The 18,643-nt window shown below is 37.2% G+C and overlaps 1 protein-coding gene across 2 annotated transcripts; it reads right to left on the reverse strand.

Annotated features, from left to right (window-relative positions):
* Window positions 1-535: 535 nt before the first annotated feature.
* Window positions 536-18,285, reverse strand: LOC127793038 (uncharacterized). Of its 2 annotated transcripts, XM_052323801.1 has the most exons (7): window positions 17,768-18,279; window positions 7,785-7,932; window positions 2,589-2,780; window positions 2,074-2,202; window positions 1,550-1,719; window positions 1,120-1,250; window positions 536-816 (listed from the first exon to the last, which is right to left on the reverse strand). In XM_052323801.1, the coding sequence occupies exons 1-7, from the start codon at window positions 18,000-18,002 to the stop codon at window positions 760-762; spliced, it is 1,062 nt and encodes a 353-aa protein (XP_052179761.1). In that variant the 5' UTR covers window positions 18,003-18,279; the 3' UTR covers window positions 536-759. The 2 variants fall into 2 exon arrangements, with proteins under 2 accessions (XP_052179761.1, XP_052179762.1); XM_052323802.1 differs by lacking the exon at window positions 536-816 and having other exon boundaries at window positions 1,124-1,261; window positions 17,768-18,285.
* Between the last annotated feature and the right edge of the window lie 358 nt (window positions 18,286-18,643).

Below are 18,643 nucleotides of genomic sequence, written 5' to 3' on the forward strand. Positions count from 1 at the left end.
ACTATATTTTTGTAATGTGTTATTTATTTTCTAGGTGTTAGCTTCGGTTTTTGATTGGTGTTGGGTTGAAGTGTCCTCATTATGAAAAGAAGCATTGTGATTGACTTCGCTTGCAAGCATTATGACATGGATTTCTCGGTTTAATTTCATTCTCTTTATTTTGTCTGTGCTTTTTAATTTTTACTTTATTTGACATTTTATTTGGTTTGTTCTTTTATTTAAGTTCATCCTATTATTTTTCCCCTAATTAGATACATACTTTCATTGCTTCTTGCAACATTCTAGTAGAGGTTCTTTACCAAATTAGGCATGATTTTTATCCATTGATCTTATTGTTATTGACTATAGAGATTCTTGTAGTTATGAATCGTGACATGATAATAGGCCTCATCGGTGTTGGCTTGAGATCGGTCCTTTTGACAAGACACAAACTTTTAGTTAATTAGCACTATTGGTGTTTTTATGAATTGTGATATGATACGGATTAAAGACAACAAAAAGGCATATAATTCAGGAAAACCGAAGAACAACTGAAGAAAATAAAATTTGGAGCAACAAAGCAAACTTTAATTATTATTATTATTATTCAGCACAACAATCGGCACTTGTCCAAACTCTGTTACATCCATAGAAAGATGGGTCCAAGCTTTAATTAATGGGCTAGAATCATCTGTCTGCACATATGTTTAGTTTATGTTGAATTTACACATTAGGATGCTTCTAAACACATTCCAGATCCTCTACTGCTCTGTTTCCTTCTTATTCTTTCATCAAAACATGCCAACTGAGAAGAGCCGCCCCGACTGCAGGCTCCACCTGAAGAATCAAAAAGAGCATTAAGAAAATAATATTTGAAGGAAGAAGAAGAAGAACAGAGGGTATGAAAATAAGATTTACTAAATCTGGACAGTTCAAAAATTGATAGAACCCAACAAAAAGTGTAACACATGCATATACATCGATTAAATGCATGTATAGAAAAATACAGGTTGGACTTAGGATTACAGCTTTTGCTGTGCAAAGAGTATAGAATGAGACAATGGAGAGCCAGAATGGCAAATTTAAGGGAGAGCGATGATCAGTGAATAGGGATACGAAAAAGGGTAAAAAGAATGGTACCTTTGGTTTAATTGGACAAGCTTTGGGGTAAGTCTTCTGGATACAGTCAATAACTTCTTTCCCTATATCCCGATTCTTGTTAGCTTCGAGAACACCACCAACCATCACAATTGGAAAAGAGCCAGTTCCATCTGCAGTTAAACTAAACATACATTAGTATGCAACCTGAAGTGGCAACATCTCGTGAAACATACCGCATCAGGTAGGGGTATTTTTCATACTCTATACGCATAAATATTTGCAAGTGTTCATCTTAAATAGCATACTATAGACGATACAAAATGACCTAAAGATAATGGCCACCGCAAAGTTCCTAAATTTTCTGATATCACCAAAATTTGAATTTCAAGTCAATATTCACGTTGCCATGTCTTGGCCAACTATGAAAGGATAAGTGTGTTAAATTTGAAAACGTAAAAAATAGTTGTACCTGCTCCTGCTAGGCAAAGCCTTTCAACAACTGCTTTCACAGATAGAGCCAATTCTTGGACTGCATCATTTAAAATCTTATTTGCTATATGATCCCCTGCTTCGGCGCAGGATACCACTACTGGGGCAAGTGCTGCAATGCGTGCCCAAGATGGATCTGCGTAGGTCCACCTAAATTCCAATAAGATGAAAAAATGAAAAAAAATATCCAATCAAAGCCACTGAATTATGTTTCTGAAGCCATCAACTACTGGCCTTCAGTTCAGATAACATTAAAATGGGAATGAGGTCACTTTTTCCGTCATTTGGTCTTTTGAAATAAAAGGATTTCAATCAATGTAGCATTTTCTCTTTCATATTTGTTACAGTCTCCCAGTTTCTGTGCAAATACTGAAGCAAGATTAAGATGTCTTCAGATCTTCAGGTTTTGTAACAACAAAAGAGATATGATGTACATGCAGCAATCAAAAAGTTATGAGGTTTGTCTAAATATACAGATAGTTATACAGTTTAGGAGAGAGATACCCAATAAGTTCATCTGGAGAATGGAGACCAAGCTTCTGTAAAATGCTTTCAGTAAGTGTTGTTTGGGGACCCCGACCATCATGAGCCCTCATCACTGCTGTCAATGCCTGTGCAGCAATTCCATAGCCACTACATGCATAAAATTCAGTTATTGTTCATAAGTTCGTCAATAACTGCCTACATGTGCATTTAAAGCTACTAACAACATTCTTCCATTTTGTACGGTAATTACATTCAAGACTCATTTGCTCAAGGTAATCAACAGGATAGTCACATTACCTTGCCAAACAAAGAACAACAAAACAATATAGAAAAAAGAAGACGACAATTTTTTCTAGCTAGGCTTGCCTTGCTAGGAAGGTAAGTCTAGTTCTGGCAAACCTCACTCAGAAGCAGCCAAAAGAAAATAATAGACTGCACCTTGACTATTTCCAACTAAATGAAAAGAACACCAAACAAACAAAGAAAACACATCTAGATGTTGAACATTCTCAGAACGGAATACTTCATATTACCTGCCCCAATCACCTAAGATAGGTCCAGCACCTGCAGCATGAGCTTCACGCCCATCTTCAGCGAATCCATAAGAAATGCAACCTGTACCGGCAATTAAAACGCAGCCATGAAGTTTACCAAACGTCCCACTTGCCAAAGCTGCTACAGCATCATTATGAACAAATACCTTTACATGGCTTGGGAATATGTCCCTGAGAAAGTCATATTGGGAAATTCAGAACTAGTTGTGGGTGCCAAAATATGGCATTGGAAACTAAAATACTGATAAAAATAGCAAAGAAGCAGCAAGAATGAAACAAGAATTGAAAGATTGAAAGAAACCGTACTTCTTGATTAATCTTGGATACTCCACGAGGAGTTTAAATAACAAGAGATCCTAAAAACTAGGAATTTAAATTCAAACAAAAAAAACAGCAACAAGGATAAAACAAATCTCCTAATTTTTAGAGGAGTAGATGAGATTCTATCTCCTCCTAGAATATAGGAAAAGTGAGCATTATCTTAGTCATAGATTAAGATATTATCTTCGAATATTTCAACACTCCCCCTCAAGCTGGGGAATGAATATTTATCATCCCAAGCTTGCATATCAGATTCTCAAACCTCTTTGCTGCCAAACCTTTTGTTAATATATCAGCTACCTGTTCCTCAGATGAAACATGGGGAATATTGATTATTCCTGCATTCAATTTTTCTTTGATAAAGTGTCGGTCTATTTCAATGTGCTTTGTCCTGTCATGCTGAACTAGGTTATGAGCAATACTTATAGCGGATTTGTTATCACAAGACAACTCAATTGCTCCTCGTGTTTTTATCTTCAAGTCTTCTAGGATAATTTTTAGCCATAACAATTCACATATCTCAAGGGCCATAGCCCTAAATTCTGATTCTGCACTTGATCTAGCCACAATGCTCTGTTTCTTACTCCGCCAAGACACTAGATTCTCACCTAGAAATACACAATATCCTGTGGTTGATCTTCTATCATTGATAGATCCTGCATAATCAGCATCTGTAAAGCCTTTAATATCCAATTCTTTGTGGCACTCATAGCTGATCCTTCTGTCCCTCCATCACTGAGCATAACTCCCCTTCGATTTTCTTCACTTCTTACCACAGCGAAGACCTCATTCAGGGAGGGTAGCTTCTCCCTTCCAAGGATTTGAATCCTTACTTGATCAAATTCAACATTCAACCCAGCAAGAAATTCAACAATCCTATCTCTTTCAATAATCCGACTAAGAGTGGCTGCATCATCGCTGCATATCATCTTTATTTCCTGATATTGGTCTAGTTCTAACCAAAGGCCATTCATCTTGTTAAAATACTCGGTGACTGTTAAAGATGCTTGTCGAGTGCTATTAATCTTTGTTTTGATATCAAAGATTACCGATACATCTTGTACCTTGGAATACGTTTGCTTAATGGTGTCCCAAATAGCTTTAGCCGAATCTAGGAACATATAATTCTTACTAACCTCGGGTTGCATGGCATTCCACAGCCATGACATGATAAGAGAATCTTCAATATCCCAAATCGGAAAGGCTGGATCAGTGGTCTTTGGTGGTGAGGCAGTGAGGTGTCCTAGCTTTCCTCGCCCTTTGAGAAAGGTTCGAACGAACTGCGCCTATTGGAGATAATTTCTACCGTCCAATCTATAGGAAATATGCATTCCGGACAACTCTCCACCGCTGGTTCCAGAGAAGTTGACCGCACCTCCATGTATATCGGTGACTGAATCCGGTTCTGATTCTCCAGTAGCAATACCAGGATTAATATCCGAGCTTGCTGACATCTTGGGTGATTAAGGAATCAAGGGAAGGCAATAAAGGCCTCGGAATGAACACAAGATGTGTGAAACGCTGACTGAAGAAGAGAAAAAAACGAGTGCAATGAAGGCTTCGGCTGAGATCTAAGAGCAGAATGAAGGCTCTGATACCATGATAAAAATAGCAAAAAAGCAGCGAGAATGAAACAAGAATTGAAAGATTGAAAGAAACCGTACTTCTTGATTAATCTTGGATACTCCACGAGGAGTTTAAATAACAAGAGATCCTAAAAACTAGGAATTTAAATTCAAACAAAAAAAACAGCAACAAGGATAAAACAAATCTCCTAATTTTTAGAGGAGTAGATGAGATTCTATCTCCTCCTAGAATATAGGAAAAGTGAGCATTATCTTAGTCATAGATTAAGATATTATCTTCGCATATTTCAACAAATACTATGCCATCATGTATTATTGCGATTACAGTACCAGTCTATCAGATAATATGTTTCGTCAAGCTGCAATAATGGAAAACACATCTTAACTTGAAGGCACCAAAAACTGCCATTCTAACTGCCAATCATTTGAAAAATTTTAAGCATTTGCATCAGGAAAGGTATAGCTATATCTAGGAAAGAATTCCATGAACAAGATTTCAGAATACTAGTTTCAGTCTACCAAGATATTATACATCATCTTTTCAGCCCAAATAAGGTGCATGTTTCTTTTAATTATCACTGTTTTAAATTTTAGAATAATTCAAGTCAAGAATATAACTCTCTCTCTCTCTCTCTCTCTCTCTCTCTCTCTCACACACACACACACACACACGCACACACACGAAACCCAAACTTGACTAACAGAAACATAGCTCCCCTGAGGCATTTAAACTCCTTTATAGCTCATGCATAAATTCTAACATTTTTTAGATGGTCAAGGACAGAATGAAAAAGTTGAACTCTTGGGGTTGTTTAAGAGCTAATGAAGCCCCTAAAAGTCTTGTCGTGGTCGTCCCCAATGGGTTCTCAGAACCCAACCAGCATTTTTTTTATTTTAGTTAAATTTTAATTTAATTTAATTTAACTTAACTTGAGTTTATTTCACACTGTTTGAAATGGAGGGGTGTCTGAGCAAAAAAATAAACCATAGGGATCTCCATATTTTAAATCACAAGGGATCTCCATGTCAGTGGCCAAAATTATAGGAGGTCGAAGGGCAATTTACCCTTATCATTAATATTACCTTAAAAAATCCCTATTTTTGGGAAATAATTACAAATAAGGCGCAAGCCTTAACACACCACCTAATCCTCCTGTGACTTCTACATCCTAACTTGCTTATGTTCTCAGGTTGCCCAATTCTCCATCTTCTGCTATTCCAACATTCGAGTACAATCCTCTGCTGCAACATGTGTCAAATGGCTGTGATTCCACAACTCTTAATAAAAGGTATACCAACCCCATCATGGACCTCTTCATCCTCATTTGTTCAATGCTTTACCAAGTGATGGCATACCCCAATAGGTAGGTGAAACGAAAACATGGTCATTTTAGGGGGGTTTACCCCAGAGTCTTATGCTCCCTTGATCATCCATATCACATGCTTTCTATTATAAAGTATCCCATGAAAGTGAACTCCCAAGTCAATGGACATGATTTGTCTAGTCTTCCCCTTAGCAAACATTTGTACTACATATGAGCAATATCTTCAAATCTAAAACTGGCCAACTCCACTAACCCACTGCTAGAACAGTCCAAAGCTCTGCAAACCCTCTCTGCCCATCCAAAAACCATTCAGGGTCCTCAGGCACATCTGAACCTAGAACAGTAAGGGGGTTGAGCTTCAAGAATTCTAACAGGGTTACCTCTACTCCTTCGCTCTCCTATAATGAGGACGCTCAATCAATTCCTACTCTATGGAAGGCAACTCCTTATGAGGTTGACCCCCTTGTCGTTGTTGTTCATTCATTCATAAAGCTAGGGCATTTATGGCCCAGCCTTGCATTCCCTCCATGAACTCAGCCATGATAATTGTTTGGGCTTTAGGAGGTGGTACTGCCTTGTCCCTAGGAGGCACAATTTCTGCTCTCCTACCTGTTGTTGGATGTGTGCAAGGTCTCATCGTGGTTCTCCTAGCAGCCGCATGTCTCTTAGAACTCATCGTACCTTTAATAAGACCATACAATATGCCATTCTACTGCATACCAAATATGATTTAATAAAAAGGAGAAAGGCCATCTGGATCAATCAGAAAGAATAACTAAATGCCCTTAGTAATCGATTGTGTGAATGCCCAGGTTTATGACCACAATCCTGACCCTACTAAAGGTTGCTCCATTTATCATAGGAATCAATCTAAAGGAACTAATCAATGTCATGCTCTAGGAACCTAGGCTCTGATACCACTTATAACACCATAGCTAGCTTAAAATGTTAACTATAGGTGACTTATGTGTTCATAGGATCAATTCATAAACCCAACACCTCCCATAGACTACCAATGTGGGATTGGGTTATGACACACAGATGTACAAGACACCCTAAATTCATAATCATCATGACAAAAAATTTCATTTCCAAATGCTTGTCCCACCAATGCAGAGTGGTAGGAAATGCAAACTGCCAACAAAGAACACACACATAAACATCAACATCATTTGTGTAAAATCCTTGTAGCCAAAATCAAATTTGCACTTTCATCATACTAATCAGACAATGATTCTATAATGTCGTTCATTTTCCAGCATGGATTCCTTTGCTAACTCAAACAACTCAAATTGTGAATAATGGTTTATTGTTACTCGCATCACAACCTTCTGTGACATTTTTCTCTACAACAATCAATCCCACTAGCAGGTTTAACTACATGAATTCTAGACCTCCAGCCATCTACATCCATGGCCATAGTGAGACCCTGTGACATTTTGATCTGCATGAATAAAACTTTCTAGCCAAATATTTAATATCCTGAATTTATCAGTACAGCTATAAAAAAGTGGGAGACAAAGAGAGATGAATGTCTGTAATGGGATCTTGTTCTCAAAAGCAAATTCTAGAACTTGTTTTTTTATTTTTTATTTTTAATTTGCTAATTATATAACTTGTTTTATTAAATGCATTTTTAATAGCTAAGGAGGGTTTGAAATGTCAATGTCAAAAATCCAGAAAAATAAATCAATATTTAGTATTTACACAACTACTAGTCAACAAACAACCTAGAACAGACATTGGGTGTTAAAGTTGAGAACTGCAAGAATAGGCAAGAGTCAGTTAGGTCTTAATCTCATCCATAAGATAAAGTCTTTGCACTCTGAACTGCAACTAATTCAGTTTAGAAAGTTCAGAACCATTATGCAACAAGCACCTAAATCAAAATATGCACAAATGATATGCAGACAATACCATGGCACAACTTCCACGTAACAAACCTTAGCCACTTTAATATCCTTTCCTGGTCCTTTGGATGGTTAACACCAGATACACCTAAACAAACAGCTCGAACAGCAGATCGCTTTGAACCAGATTTTAGAAGGGTTTCTGCAATAACCTGTTCTAATGTATCCCTGGCTGCAGCTTCTGTAAATATGAAGTGTGCTTAGAAGATTAAACATCATTACAGTTGTTTTCTGACTTAAAAACTTCTAAACTCAAATTGTAAGGAAATATATTTCATAGTAAAAAAGTCATACAAGCAGGCAAATCTGAAGCAATGAGATGAGAACAGTTATTTATTTTCATAAAAGAAATTGAAAATAAAAGAAAAATCAGGTAAGTTATCTAATTAAATAATTAGCTGACTAATCAGTTTGAAGGAGACAAAACTTTATTTAAAAAAAAAAAAATAGTTAGTAGTTGCAACATTCATACAAACTTGATTAGATCATTTCGGTTTACCTTATTCCAAAGTTTTGTTCTGTTAAAGTTATGCTATTGAAGCGGCTTTTTATCTATGACACTGACAGAATAAAATCAGTAAGCAAAGTAAGTTCAGAAAACAAAGAATTAATACAAAAAGATATATCAACAACCAAAAAAAGGACATACAGACATAACTTAATCGGCACAAACACTTCTAGTAAAGAGCTGTATCTATGTTGGACTAGTGCATCTTGGGAGGGTAATCCTAAAAAAATGTCAAAACATTTCTTACTTCTTAGATATGTCCAAAAATGTAAATCTTGGATTGCATTAACTAAGAACCTGACTGAAATTCTCCTACATCCACAACAAATAATCATATAGAAAATTTATTTTAGGGTAAATTATATGAAACCCCCCTGCACTTAGGGTCATGTGCAACTTACCCCCTGTGCTTTCGATTGCATCAAAAAAATCCCTTGCACTTTCAAAATGTTGCAATCAGTCATAATTTGTTGTTATTTTACATAATTTTGTGCAATTTATTGGTTAATTAATGCAATTTTTTTTTTTTGATATATTAGAATTATGTATGTAGAATTATATATTTTGTATGTAGATTATTATATATAATTATGTAAAATAACAACAAATTGTGATTGATTGTAACATTTTGAAAGTGCAAGGGGGTTTTTTGGTACAACCAAAATCATAGGGGGGTAAGTTGCACATGACCCTAAGTACAGGGGGGTTTCATATAATTTACCCTTTATTTTATGACTAAGTTTGACATTCTTGCAAGCAGGATAAACACACCAGGGATGCAATCGAGCTAAGCCGAGCAGAAAAACATTGAACTCGAGCTTGAATTGAGCTTAAAATTATGTTCGAGCTCAAGCTCAATTTACATAGGTCGAGCTCGAGCTCGGCTCAAGCTTAGCTCACAAGTAGCTTGTTTAGCTTTTGGCAAGCTAAGCTGAGCTCTCAACAAGCTTCTAGTAAGCCAAGCTCAAGTGAGCTCAGGAGAACCTTCTGGTAAGCCAAGCTCAAACTCGAGAAAATATACCTGCAAAAAAGAAAAGGGACCATCAATGGCACGGTGGTGAATGGTAGAGGTAGCAACAGCAACAACAATGGTGGATGGCAAATGTGGCAATGCCGGCGGATGGTGGAGACAATGAAAGTGATGGCAGCGACAAAGAAGGATGGCGGAGTCAATGGAGGTGGTGGAGACGAAGGCAACTGACTGTGTCAACAGTGAGGGAGAGGGCTAAGATTCGAGAAAACGAAGAAGGAAGGAATTTTAGCTTAGTGACGAAACCATCTCTATTAGAAAATAAATTTAAAGTTTGATAATTTTATGTTAAATAATACGTTTACAAAATTATAAATAAATTTATTGATATATTTATAAATGAGCCTGTTCACAAGCTTATTCGCAAGTTTCAAATTGAGCATATACACGAGCCTTTAATCGAGTATGTTCACAAGCTACTAATCGATCCTATTAATGAGCTTTAATGAGTCAAGTTTTACTCAGCTCATTTACTCAAAGGCTCAAACTTAGTACATTTATCTTAACGAATGAATTCGAACGAGCTTTTATCAAGTCAAACATTGATTAGCTTATAAATAGCACTCATTTGCAACCCTAAAACACACCCTGAAGCATGCAAAAATTTTAGTATATGAACTTTGATGGATACTTGTGGCAGAAAAAAGTCAATTATGCAAAGTTACTCTTGCATAGTCAGCTCAACTCACAGGCCTTAGTCTCAGTCTCTTAGTTTCAGCAATATGCAAGTTTGTCTAATTGACTCAATTCAATAACCCTTGACCACGTACAACTGCACCCAGGTTCCAATGCAAATGTAAGGTGCTGCAAGCAGACAAGGTCCAACAAGGAAAACTTTTAGGATCCAACTTCATAAAGTGTGACTACAGTTGTACATTTTCCATGTACATGCCACAAGTTTCTTCTCTCTTATGGACCAGCTGCTTAAAAGATAATAAACTAAATACATAGTAGGCAGATCAGGACAGTTTTACATTTGGAAAGTGAATAGTTGGAAAGACTGTTTGATAGGAGAGTTGTACTAGCATAGTAGCATGTGTATTATAATCATTAAAATGATAAATATATTTTCTAGTACTGCAATTCTAAAAATAAATTGGTAATATAATTTTATTATGCTTAATATTTATAACTCACGTCCTAAACAAAATGTAGGACCCTTCATAGTAGCATGTGTCTCATTCTATCTCCCAACATGATGTTCGCGTCTATACTGTTTCCATTATGAGACACACGGTCCAATGCAAAGCCAATTTCAAATACATGATGACTACAAAGTCCAGCTTTTTCTGATACTCAAATAAGGAGTTCAAATTTCTAGGAGAATAACACAGGCCCCAACAAGAGGGGGGAAAAAGAAGGGAATGATAATAAAGCACCACAAGGGAGAAAAGGAGAATAGAACAAGATAAGGTGAAAAAAACAAAGGTTTTATCCTTCTTGAGGTCAAGCTAAAATTACACCTTTTTGAGTGATGAAATGAAAACTTTTTTCTTTTTCAATACATTCAGGTTTCATATTTCCTATGTCAAGGTAAAGGTGTCCACATATGTATGGATTCAATAATCATAATTCAATGTCCTTACATGAAGTACCAAGAGTCGATTTCCTAGGGATTGGCCGAAGTGGACGAGTGTTTGCAGGTGGGGTGGGGTAGGGGGCGTGTGAAGGGAGCTCAAGAGTTTAATTCTATCACCTAGTATAGGAGGGAAAAGCAAAGTCCCATTAGCTGCATGCTTCCATAAAAGCAATTAATTACATAAACAATAAGCTGAGAAACAATGAGAGTTCCACTGCATGACTTGTATAGAAGCTGACTGAGATCATTCTTTTATTACATGATAAAGAATGTTGCCCTTGCTACCATCATAACTTTCAAATGTGAGAAAAAAAAATTGTGAGAAAAAAGAAGAAAAGTATGCACAATAAGGTCATTCTAAAACTCCTTTCAGGAGGTGACACATATTTTGAGGTCCTTTACATTTTGTATGCATATGATGTTTTTTCTACATGATATTCATAATTAATATCTGCTTTTACATTTCTTTTATTTAAAACTAAAGACATTCATAAACCCACAAATTCCTAAGGAACTAGAAATATTCAAAGAATGATGAGTCAACAATTCTGACCACATAGGACCAAAAAAGAAAGAAGTTGACAAGAAGTGACCGTAATTCATACAACTTGCCATATTGTGATGCGGTCACCGATCAAGACCCGGCCCAAAGCCGACCCAACCATGCCGGAACAATATTTTAATACTTCTTAAGTTTTAAAATTCTACTTGATTTAATATTCTACTTCATGTTTCTACTTGATTTAGGATTTTACTTCATGTTTGATTAGGGTTTTATTTTTATTAGGATTCTAGTTGACTTTTACTTAGAATTTATTTCTATTAGGATTTTAATTGGATTTTATTTACAAATATTAGATGGATTTGGATTAGCCAAATACTATAAATATGCCTAGAATCTAGAGTTTGTAATCAACTTTTTCTCAATACAAATTTAAGTAACCTATTTGGGTTTTCTTAGCAAAACAGTCTTGTTTTTGCGCCTTCTTGAAAGCCAAGGTTTGGCCATTGAAGTTTGTTCTTTCAAGAGTTTATTTTGGTGTGCTTTCTTCACACTCGCGCTACACGCTGCGTCAGGTGGTATCAAAATGGTTAATCAACCAATCAAATGGCCAATCTTGAAGGTAACAGTAACAACCAGCCTCGTGACGATGATCAGGTGTTGTCCACGGTTTGGAGAGCAATCGAAAAACAACAGAAAGTAACTCGTACCATCCAGTAGCGATTGGAGCAAATCAGCAACCAATTGGGCACCTTACTATGAGTTGATAATGGCAGGAACCTAAATAATGGGATGAATCAAGCCAGAGCGGGAAGATCACACATTAATCATGTCCTTGGTAATCCTAGAAGACCAGTGATTAAAGATAGCGATGAAGATGATGATTTTGGTCGAACAATAGCTAACCCTGGTGGTAGAGGGGTTAGGAGGAATGCGCATTAACACAACCATTGGGGCAACGATGAGTATAAACTAAAAGTTGATATTCCTACCTTTAGTGGAGATCTTGATATTAAGGGATTTCTGGATTGGATCACAAAGGTTGGCCGTTTTTTTCGAATACATGGAGGTCCTAGATGAACGACAAGTAAAGTTAGGCTTACAGATTGAAGGACGGTGCATCTATTTGCTGGAAGAAATTGAGAGAGACGAGATTGAGGGAAGGCCGACAACCAGTTTAGACATGGAGACGAATGAAGCAGCTGTTAAGAGGTAGGTTTTTACCCCCTGACTATGAACAATATACGTTTGAAGCTTATCAAATATGTGCACAAGGAATGAAGAGTGTGAACGAATATACCTCTGAGTTTTTGCAATTGGCGGAGAGAAACCAATTGTCAGAAAGTGATAATCAACAAGCAACTCATTACTTGAATGGATTGAAGCCTATTATTCATGATAAAATTGGGTTCAGATGATTCTGAGTGTGCAAGAAGCAAGGAACTTAGCTTTAAAGGCTGAGTTAATGTTAAGTGAGAGAGCTCGTAATGACAACTATCATCGATATAGTGGGAATGAAAATAAACAAGCAGCTTTTGATAAAGGCAAGTCGGTTTAGGGAGCGCAACCCTCCAATCTACCCCATATAGTCAACCCTAATAAGGCTACAATGGGGGGAAACATTCGAGGTACTACTTCTAATCTTCCAAAATCCCCTAATCCTTATGCAAAGCCTAATTTTTTTAAATGTTTCAAGTGTAATGAGGTTTGGCATCGATCTAGTGATTGCCCAAGGAGGAAAACAGTTAACATTGTAGAAAGGGAGGAGGAAGATGTTGCTGAAGAGGAAGTATATTGCGGGCCTGATAAGGTGGATGACGAAGAAGATTATGGACATGGGGAGTATACTTGTGTAGTGAGGAAGTTAATGCTATCTTAAAAGAATGAAGATACTACTCAACGGCATAGGCTTTTTTGCATGAGGTGTACAGTGAAAGGAAAAATTTTTGAGTTTATTATTGATAATGGAAGTGAGGAGAACATCATAGGAAGAGATGTGGTGGCGAAGATACAGTTAACTCCTGAAAAACATCCAAGCCCTTACATGATTTGATGGATCAAAGAAGTTGGTGGCATACATGTGGATGAACGCTGCAGGATGCCTTTCTCTATTGGTAAGTACTCCGACGAAATCTATTGTGATATTGTTGATATGGATGCTTGCCATATTTTATTTGGGAGGTCTTAGCAATTTAATGTGGATGTTAAGCACTCGGATAGAAAGAACACATATCAGCCTGAGAAAAAATGTGTGCGTTATACTTTGTTACCCATAGTAGAAAAGAACCAAACCAAAGCTTTTAAAGTGGAGGGGCGAAATTTCTTACCATTACACATAAGCACATTGAGTTTGTGAGAGAGTGTAAGGAAACTCAAGAGGTTCACTTGAGAGAGAGTGAGTGAGCCATTAAAGGTGAATCAAATTCCAGTGGAGGTGCATGGATTGTTGGACGAATTTCATGATGTGGTTCCTGAGGAGTTGCCTAATGAGCTACCTCCTATGAGGGATATTCAACACCATATTGACTTGGTTCCTGGTGCTAGCTTGCCTAACCTACCACACTACAGGATGAGTCCTAGGGAGAATGAGATTTTGCGTGGGCAGGTAGAGGAATTGTTGAGAAAATGGCACATTTAGACTAGCATGAGTCCATGTGCAGTGCTAGCATTATTGACACCAAAGAAATATGGGAGTTGGAGAATGTTTGTTGACAGTAGAGCCATCAACAAAATTACTATTGGGTACAAATTTCCAATTCTTAGGCTCAACGATATGCTTGATCAACTTGATAGGGCTGTGACTTTTACCAAAATTGATCTCAAAAGTGGTTATCATCAAATCAAAATTCGACCTGGAGATGAGTAGAAGACAGCTTTCAAGACAAGAGATGGGTTGTTTGAGTGGTTAGTCATGCCCTTTGGACTAACCAATGCACCAAGCACATTCATGAGACTAATGAATCAAGTATTATGCCCTTTCATTGGTAAATCCGTTGTGGTGTATTTTGATGATATTTTGATATACAGTAAGTCTATTAATGAGCATGAGGGGCATATTCGGGATGTGTTGAGAGTGTTGAGGGAAAACAAACTTTATGCTAATTTGAAGAAGTGCACTTTTATGAGTGAGAGCTTGTTGTTCTTGGGCTTTGTTATAAGCAAAGAGGGCATAAAGGTAGATGAGGAAAAAGTGTGAGCTATTAGAGAGTGGCCAACCCCTAAAAATGTCAATGATGTGCGGAGTTTCCATGGGTTAGCAACTTTCTATAGGCGATTTATCAAACACTTTAGTAGTATTGTGACTCCAATTACTGAGTGTTTAAAGAAAGGAAAGCTCCATTGGGATGAAGAATAAGAGCAAAGTTTCACCTTGATAAAAGAGAAGTTATGTACCGCTCTTGTCTTAGTTTTGCCAAGCTTTGACAAGTAGTTTGAAGTTGAATGTGATGCGAGTGGAGTGGGTATAGAAGTTGTGTTGTCCCAAGAGAAGAGACAAATTGCATTTTTCAGTGAGAAGTTGTGCGAAGCCAGAAAAAAGTTGGTCTACTTATGATAAGAAGTTTTATGTAGTGGTGAGGGCTCTTAAAACATGGGAACATTACTTGATTGGCAAAGAATTTGTTCTTTACACGGATCACCAAGCTCTTAAGTACTTGAGTAGCCAAAGGCAATTGAGGAGTGATATGCATGCTAGATGGTCTTCTTTTATTGATAAATTTCCATATAAAATTGTGCATAAGTCAGGACAGCATAATCGAGTGGCGGATGCTTTAAGTAAGCGTGTGGATTTGATCAAGACCCTTAGTGTTGAGATTGTTGGGTTTGAGTGCTTGAAAGAATTATATGCTACAGACGATGATTTCAAACACGTGTGGAAACAATGCATGTCTCAACAACCGTCAGGAGATTTCTATGTGCATGATGGGTTTCTCATGAAGGGAAATCAATTGTGCATCCCTTGCACATCCCTTCGTGAGAAAATTATTCGGGATTTGCATGGTGATGGCTTAGCAGGGCATCTTGGCAGACACAAGACTATTGAAGCTGTTATGGGAAGGTATTATTGGCCAAGAGCAAGGAGAGATGTTTCTATTATTTTGGCGAGATGTTATATATGTCAAACAGCTAAAGGGCAATCTTCTAACGCCGGTCTCTACATGTCATTGCCTGTTCCCAATGCTATTTGGGAAGATTTGTCTATGGACTTCGTGTTGGGTCTGTCGCGAACCCAACGAGGTATGAATTCTGTTTTTGTAGTGGTTGACAGATTTTCCAAAATGGCGCACTTTCTTCCATGCAAGAAGACGACAGATGCAATAGCTACAACCAAACTATTTTTCAAGGAGATTGTTCAACTACATGGAGTCCCTAAAACTATTACTTCGGATCATGATACAAGGTTCTTGAGTCACTTCTGGATTACCTTGTGGAGGATGTTCGATTCATCTTTGAATTTCAGCAACACAACACATCCCCAGATTGATGGACAGACGAAGGTGGTGAATCGTACCTTGAAAAATCTGATTCGCAGTGTTTGCAAAGATAAGCCAAGACAATGATCGCTCAAGCAGAATTTGCATACAACAACGCCATGCATAGCTCAACATGAAGATCACCATTTTCCATTGTATACATGAAAGTTCCTAATCATGCATTAGATTTGGTAAAATTGCCAAAGGTACCATGTTTCAGTGTTGCAGCTAGTGACTTAGTCGAGCACGTTCAAGCAGTTCAAGAAGATGTCAAGCAAAAGTTGCACAAGGCGAATAAGAAGTACAAAGTAGCAGCTAACAAGCATAAGAAGCGCAAGGTATTTGAGATTGGAGATGAAGTCATGATATTCTTGAAGAAAGAACAGATTCCAGCAGGACAGCAGAACAAGTTCAAACCAAAGAAGTATGATCCTTACAAGATTACAAAGAAGATCGATGATAATACTTATATTGTGAATTTGCCTAATCATATAGGTATTTCCAAAACATTCAATGTTGCTGATCTTTCTTTGTATTTGCCGGATGTTGAGTTGTCATACCCAGATCATAATTCGAGGATAAATTCTTCTCATGTGGAGGTGAATGATGCGGTCACCAATCAAGACCCGGCCCAAAGCCGACCTGACCACACCGGAACAATATTTTAATACTTCTTAAGTTTTAGAATTCTACTTGATTTAGGATTCTACTTCATGTTTCTACTTGATTTAGAATTCTACTTTATGTTTGATTAGGGTTTTATTTTTATTAGGATTCTAGTTGACTTTTACTTAAAATTTATTTCTATTAGGATTTTAGTTAGATTTTGTTTACAAATATTAAATGAATTTGGACTAGCCAAATACTATAAATATGCCTAAGATCTAGAGTTTGTAATCAAGTTTTTCTCAATACAAATTTAAGTAACCTATTTGGGTTTTCTTAGTAAAACAGTCTTGTTTTTACGTCTTCTTGAAGGCCAAGCTTCGGCCATTGAAGTTTGTTCTTTCAAGCGTTTATTTTTGTGTATTTTCTTTACACTCGCGCTACACGCTGCGTCATATTGATATTGCTTGCTAAAGACATAGGCCTTTTCGTTAACTAGATAGAGGCAAACACAAGATTGAAATGAAGAAGGGTGTTTTAGGATGAAATTTTCCATTGAAGTATCATCTGAAACTTATATATGTGTATATACATGTATGAATTTCATGCAGTGTATATATATTGTCTTTGAATGAGCATGGTTAAAAATAGACATAATAAGTGGCAGGACCAAAGGAAGAGGACTTCACGGCCAATATGCAATCTTTGTCATTATTTTGTATTTATCATGGGGCAAACCTCGTGCACTAGGGATGCGCTTTTTGTTCTGAATTTATCATCTATGTGGGTAAAGCAGAGGTGACAAAAAAACAAGAAGTTAGATTAATGCAAATATCTTTTAAAGAGTTTTGTCTATCATGTATGAAGAGTGAAGACCAATACCTAGAGGTGGATCCTATTAATTTGAAATGGCAAGAGGACTTGTCAAATACAGGACTTTATCATTGCACGGAGTAGTTACCACATGAATTCACTTTGCAAGTTTTTGTGAACCATTGTCATTGCTTCAAGCAATGGTGGTCTCTGATAAATCAAATGTATTATAGGGGGAAAAAGTAAACCAAAAAGTTAGAATTGGAAGACACGATGTATGCTTAAATCCATTCAAACCATGATAGAAAATGCAATGGATACAACCAAAACCAATTCACAATTCAAGTCCAAGTGAAGCCATGGCCTGTCAGAAACCCATCTGATTGGAGACCGAAACACTGATTCTAATCAATGAAACGTACGGCAACAAGAAATATACTAAAAATACATATATATACGTGCGTGTGTGCTTGACCAATTTGACTTGCACATAAAAAAACAGTTACCCCCAACACTGTTGTGGTTGGAGCAACCGGCGACGGAGCGAGCGAGAATCGGAAGAGGGAGATCGGCGTCCGGCACAGCGCGGAGGAGTGGGAGGCACACGCAGACGGTGGAGGTGGCGCCGCCGTCCAGACCCAAAATCACACTGCCTTTATCATCGTCGAGCTCAGAGCCACCATTAGCCAAGCCTTCCTTCTCGAATCCCCAAATCTCGCCATTCTTGTACTTGCTCGCCATCGCTTCAAGAACAGGAAACCCCCCAAGACGCTTCGTCTCTCTCTCTCTCTCTCTCTCTCTCTCTCTCTCTGCGGTTCGTTTTCCCTCTCTACAGTTGATAAAAAATGATAATCGTGGGGATAGAGCAGAGAGATTTTGGGGGGGCGGAATACACTTCGCGCGAATCAAAAGTTTGTTTTGGCGTGGAGACTGCCCGGTGTTGCGTGGACGGTGGTTCGTGGCGGCGCCTTGATCGGCGCTACCGTCGAGTTATCGTTTGATGTTAATCTAAATCAAAAAATTTAAGAATAATGATACAATATTTTTGCCAAATTGATTTTGCGGAAATCATGAGTCCAACCCAAAATCCTCTATTTTGACTTTCCTCAGATTTGCATTAATATATAATGGCTAAATGTTAATTGTTATTTTAAAACAAATAGTTTAATAATTACAATAATAATAATAATAAAAGGGGTCAAAATTTGAAAAAGACTCCTTTATCCTTATATGAAAATGTCAAACCCATCAGTTGCTCAAATGTTTATGCAGGGGCAAATTAATCTTTCGGCTCCTCCTTATTTTTTAAAATTAATTATTATTATTTAGTACGGAGGGAATGGATATTTTATCCAACTTAAGTATTTAGTTTATCTTAGTTT

This window comes from Diospyros lotus, unplaced genomic scaffold (assembly GCF_014633365.1).
Source record: "Diospyros lotus cultivar Yz01 unplaced genomic scaffold, ASM1463336v1 superscaf1, whole genome shotgun sequence".
Taxonomy (NCBI): Eukaryota; Viridiplantae; Streptophyta; class Magnoliopsida; order Ericales; family Ebenaceae; genus Diospyros; species Diospyros lotus.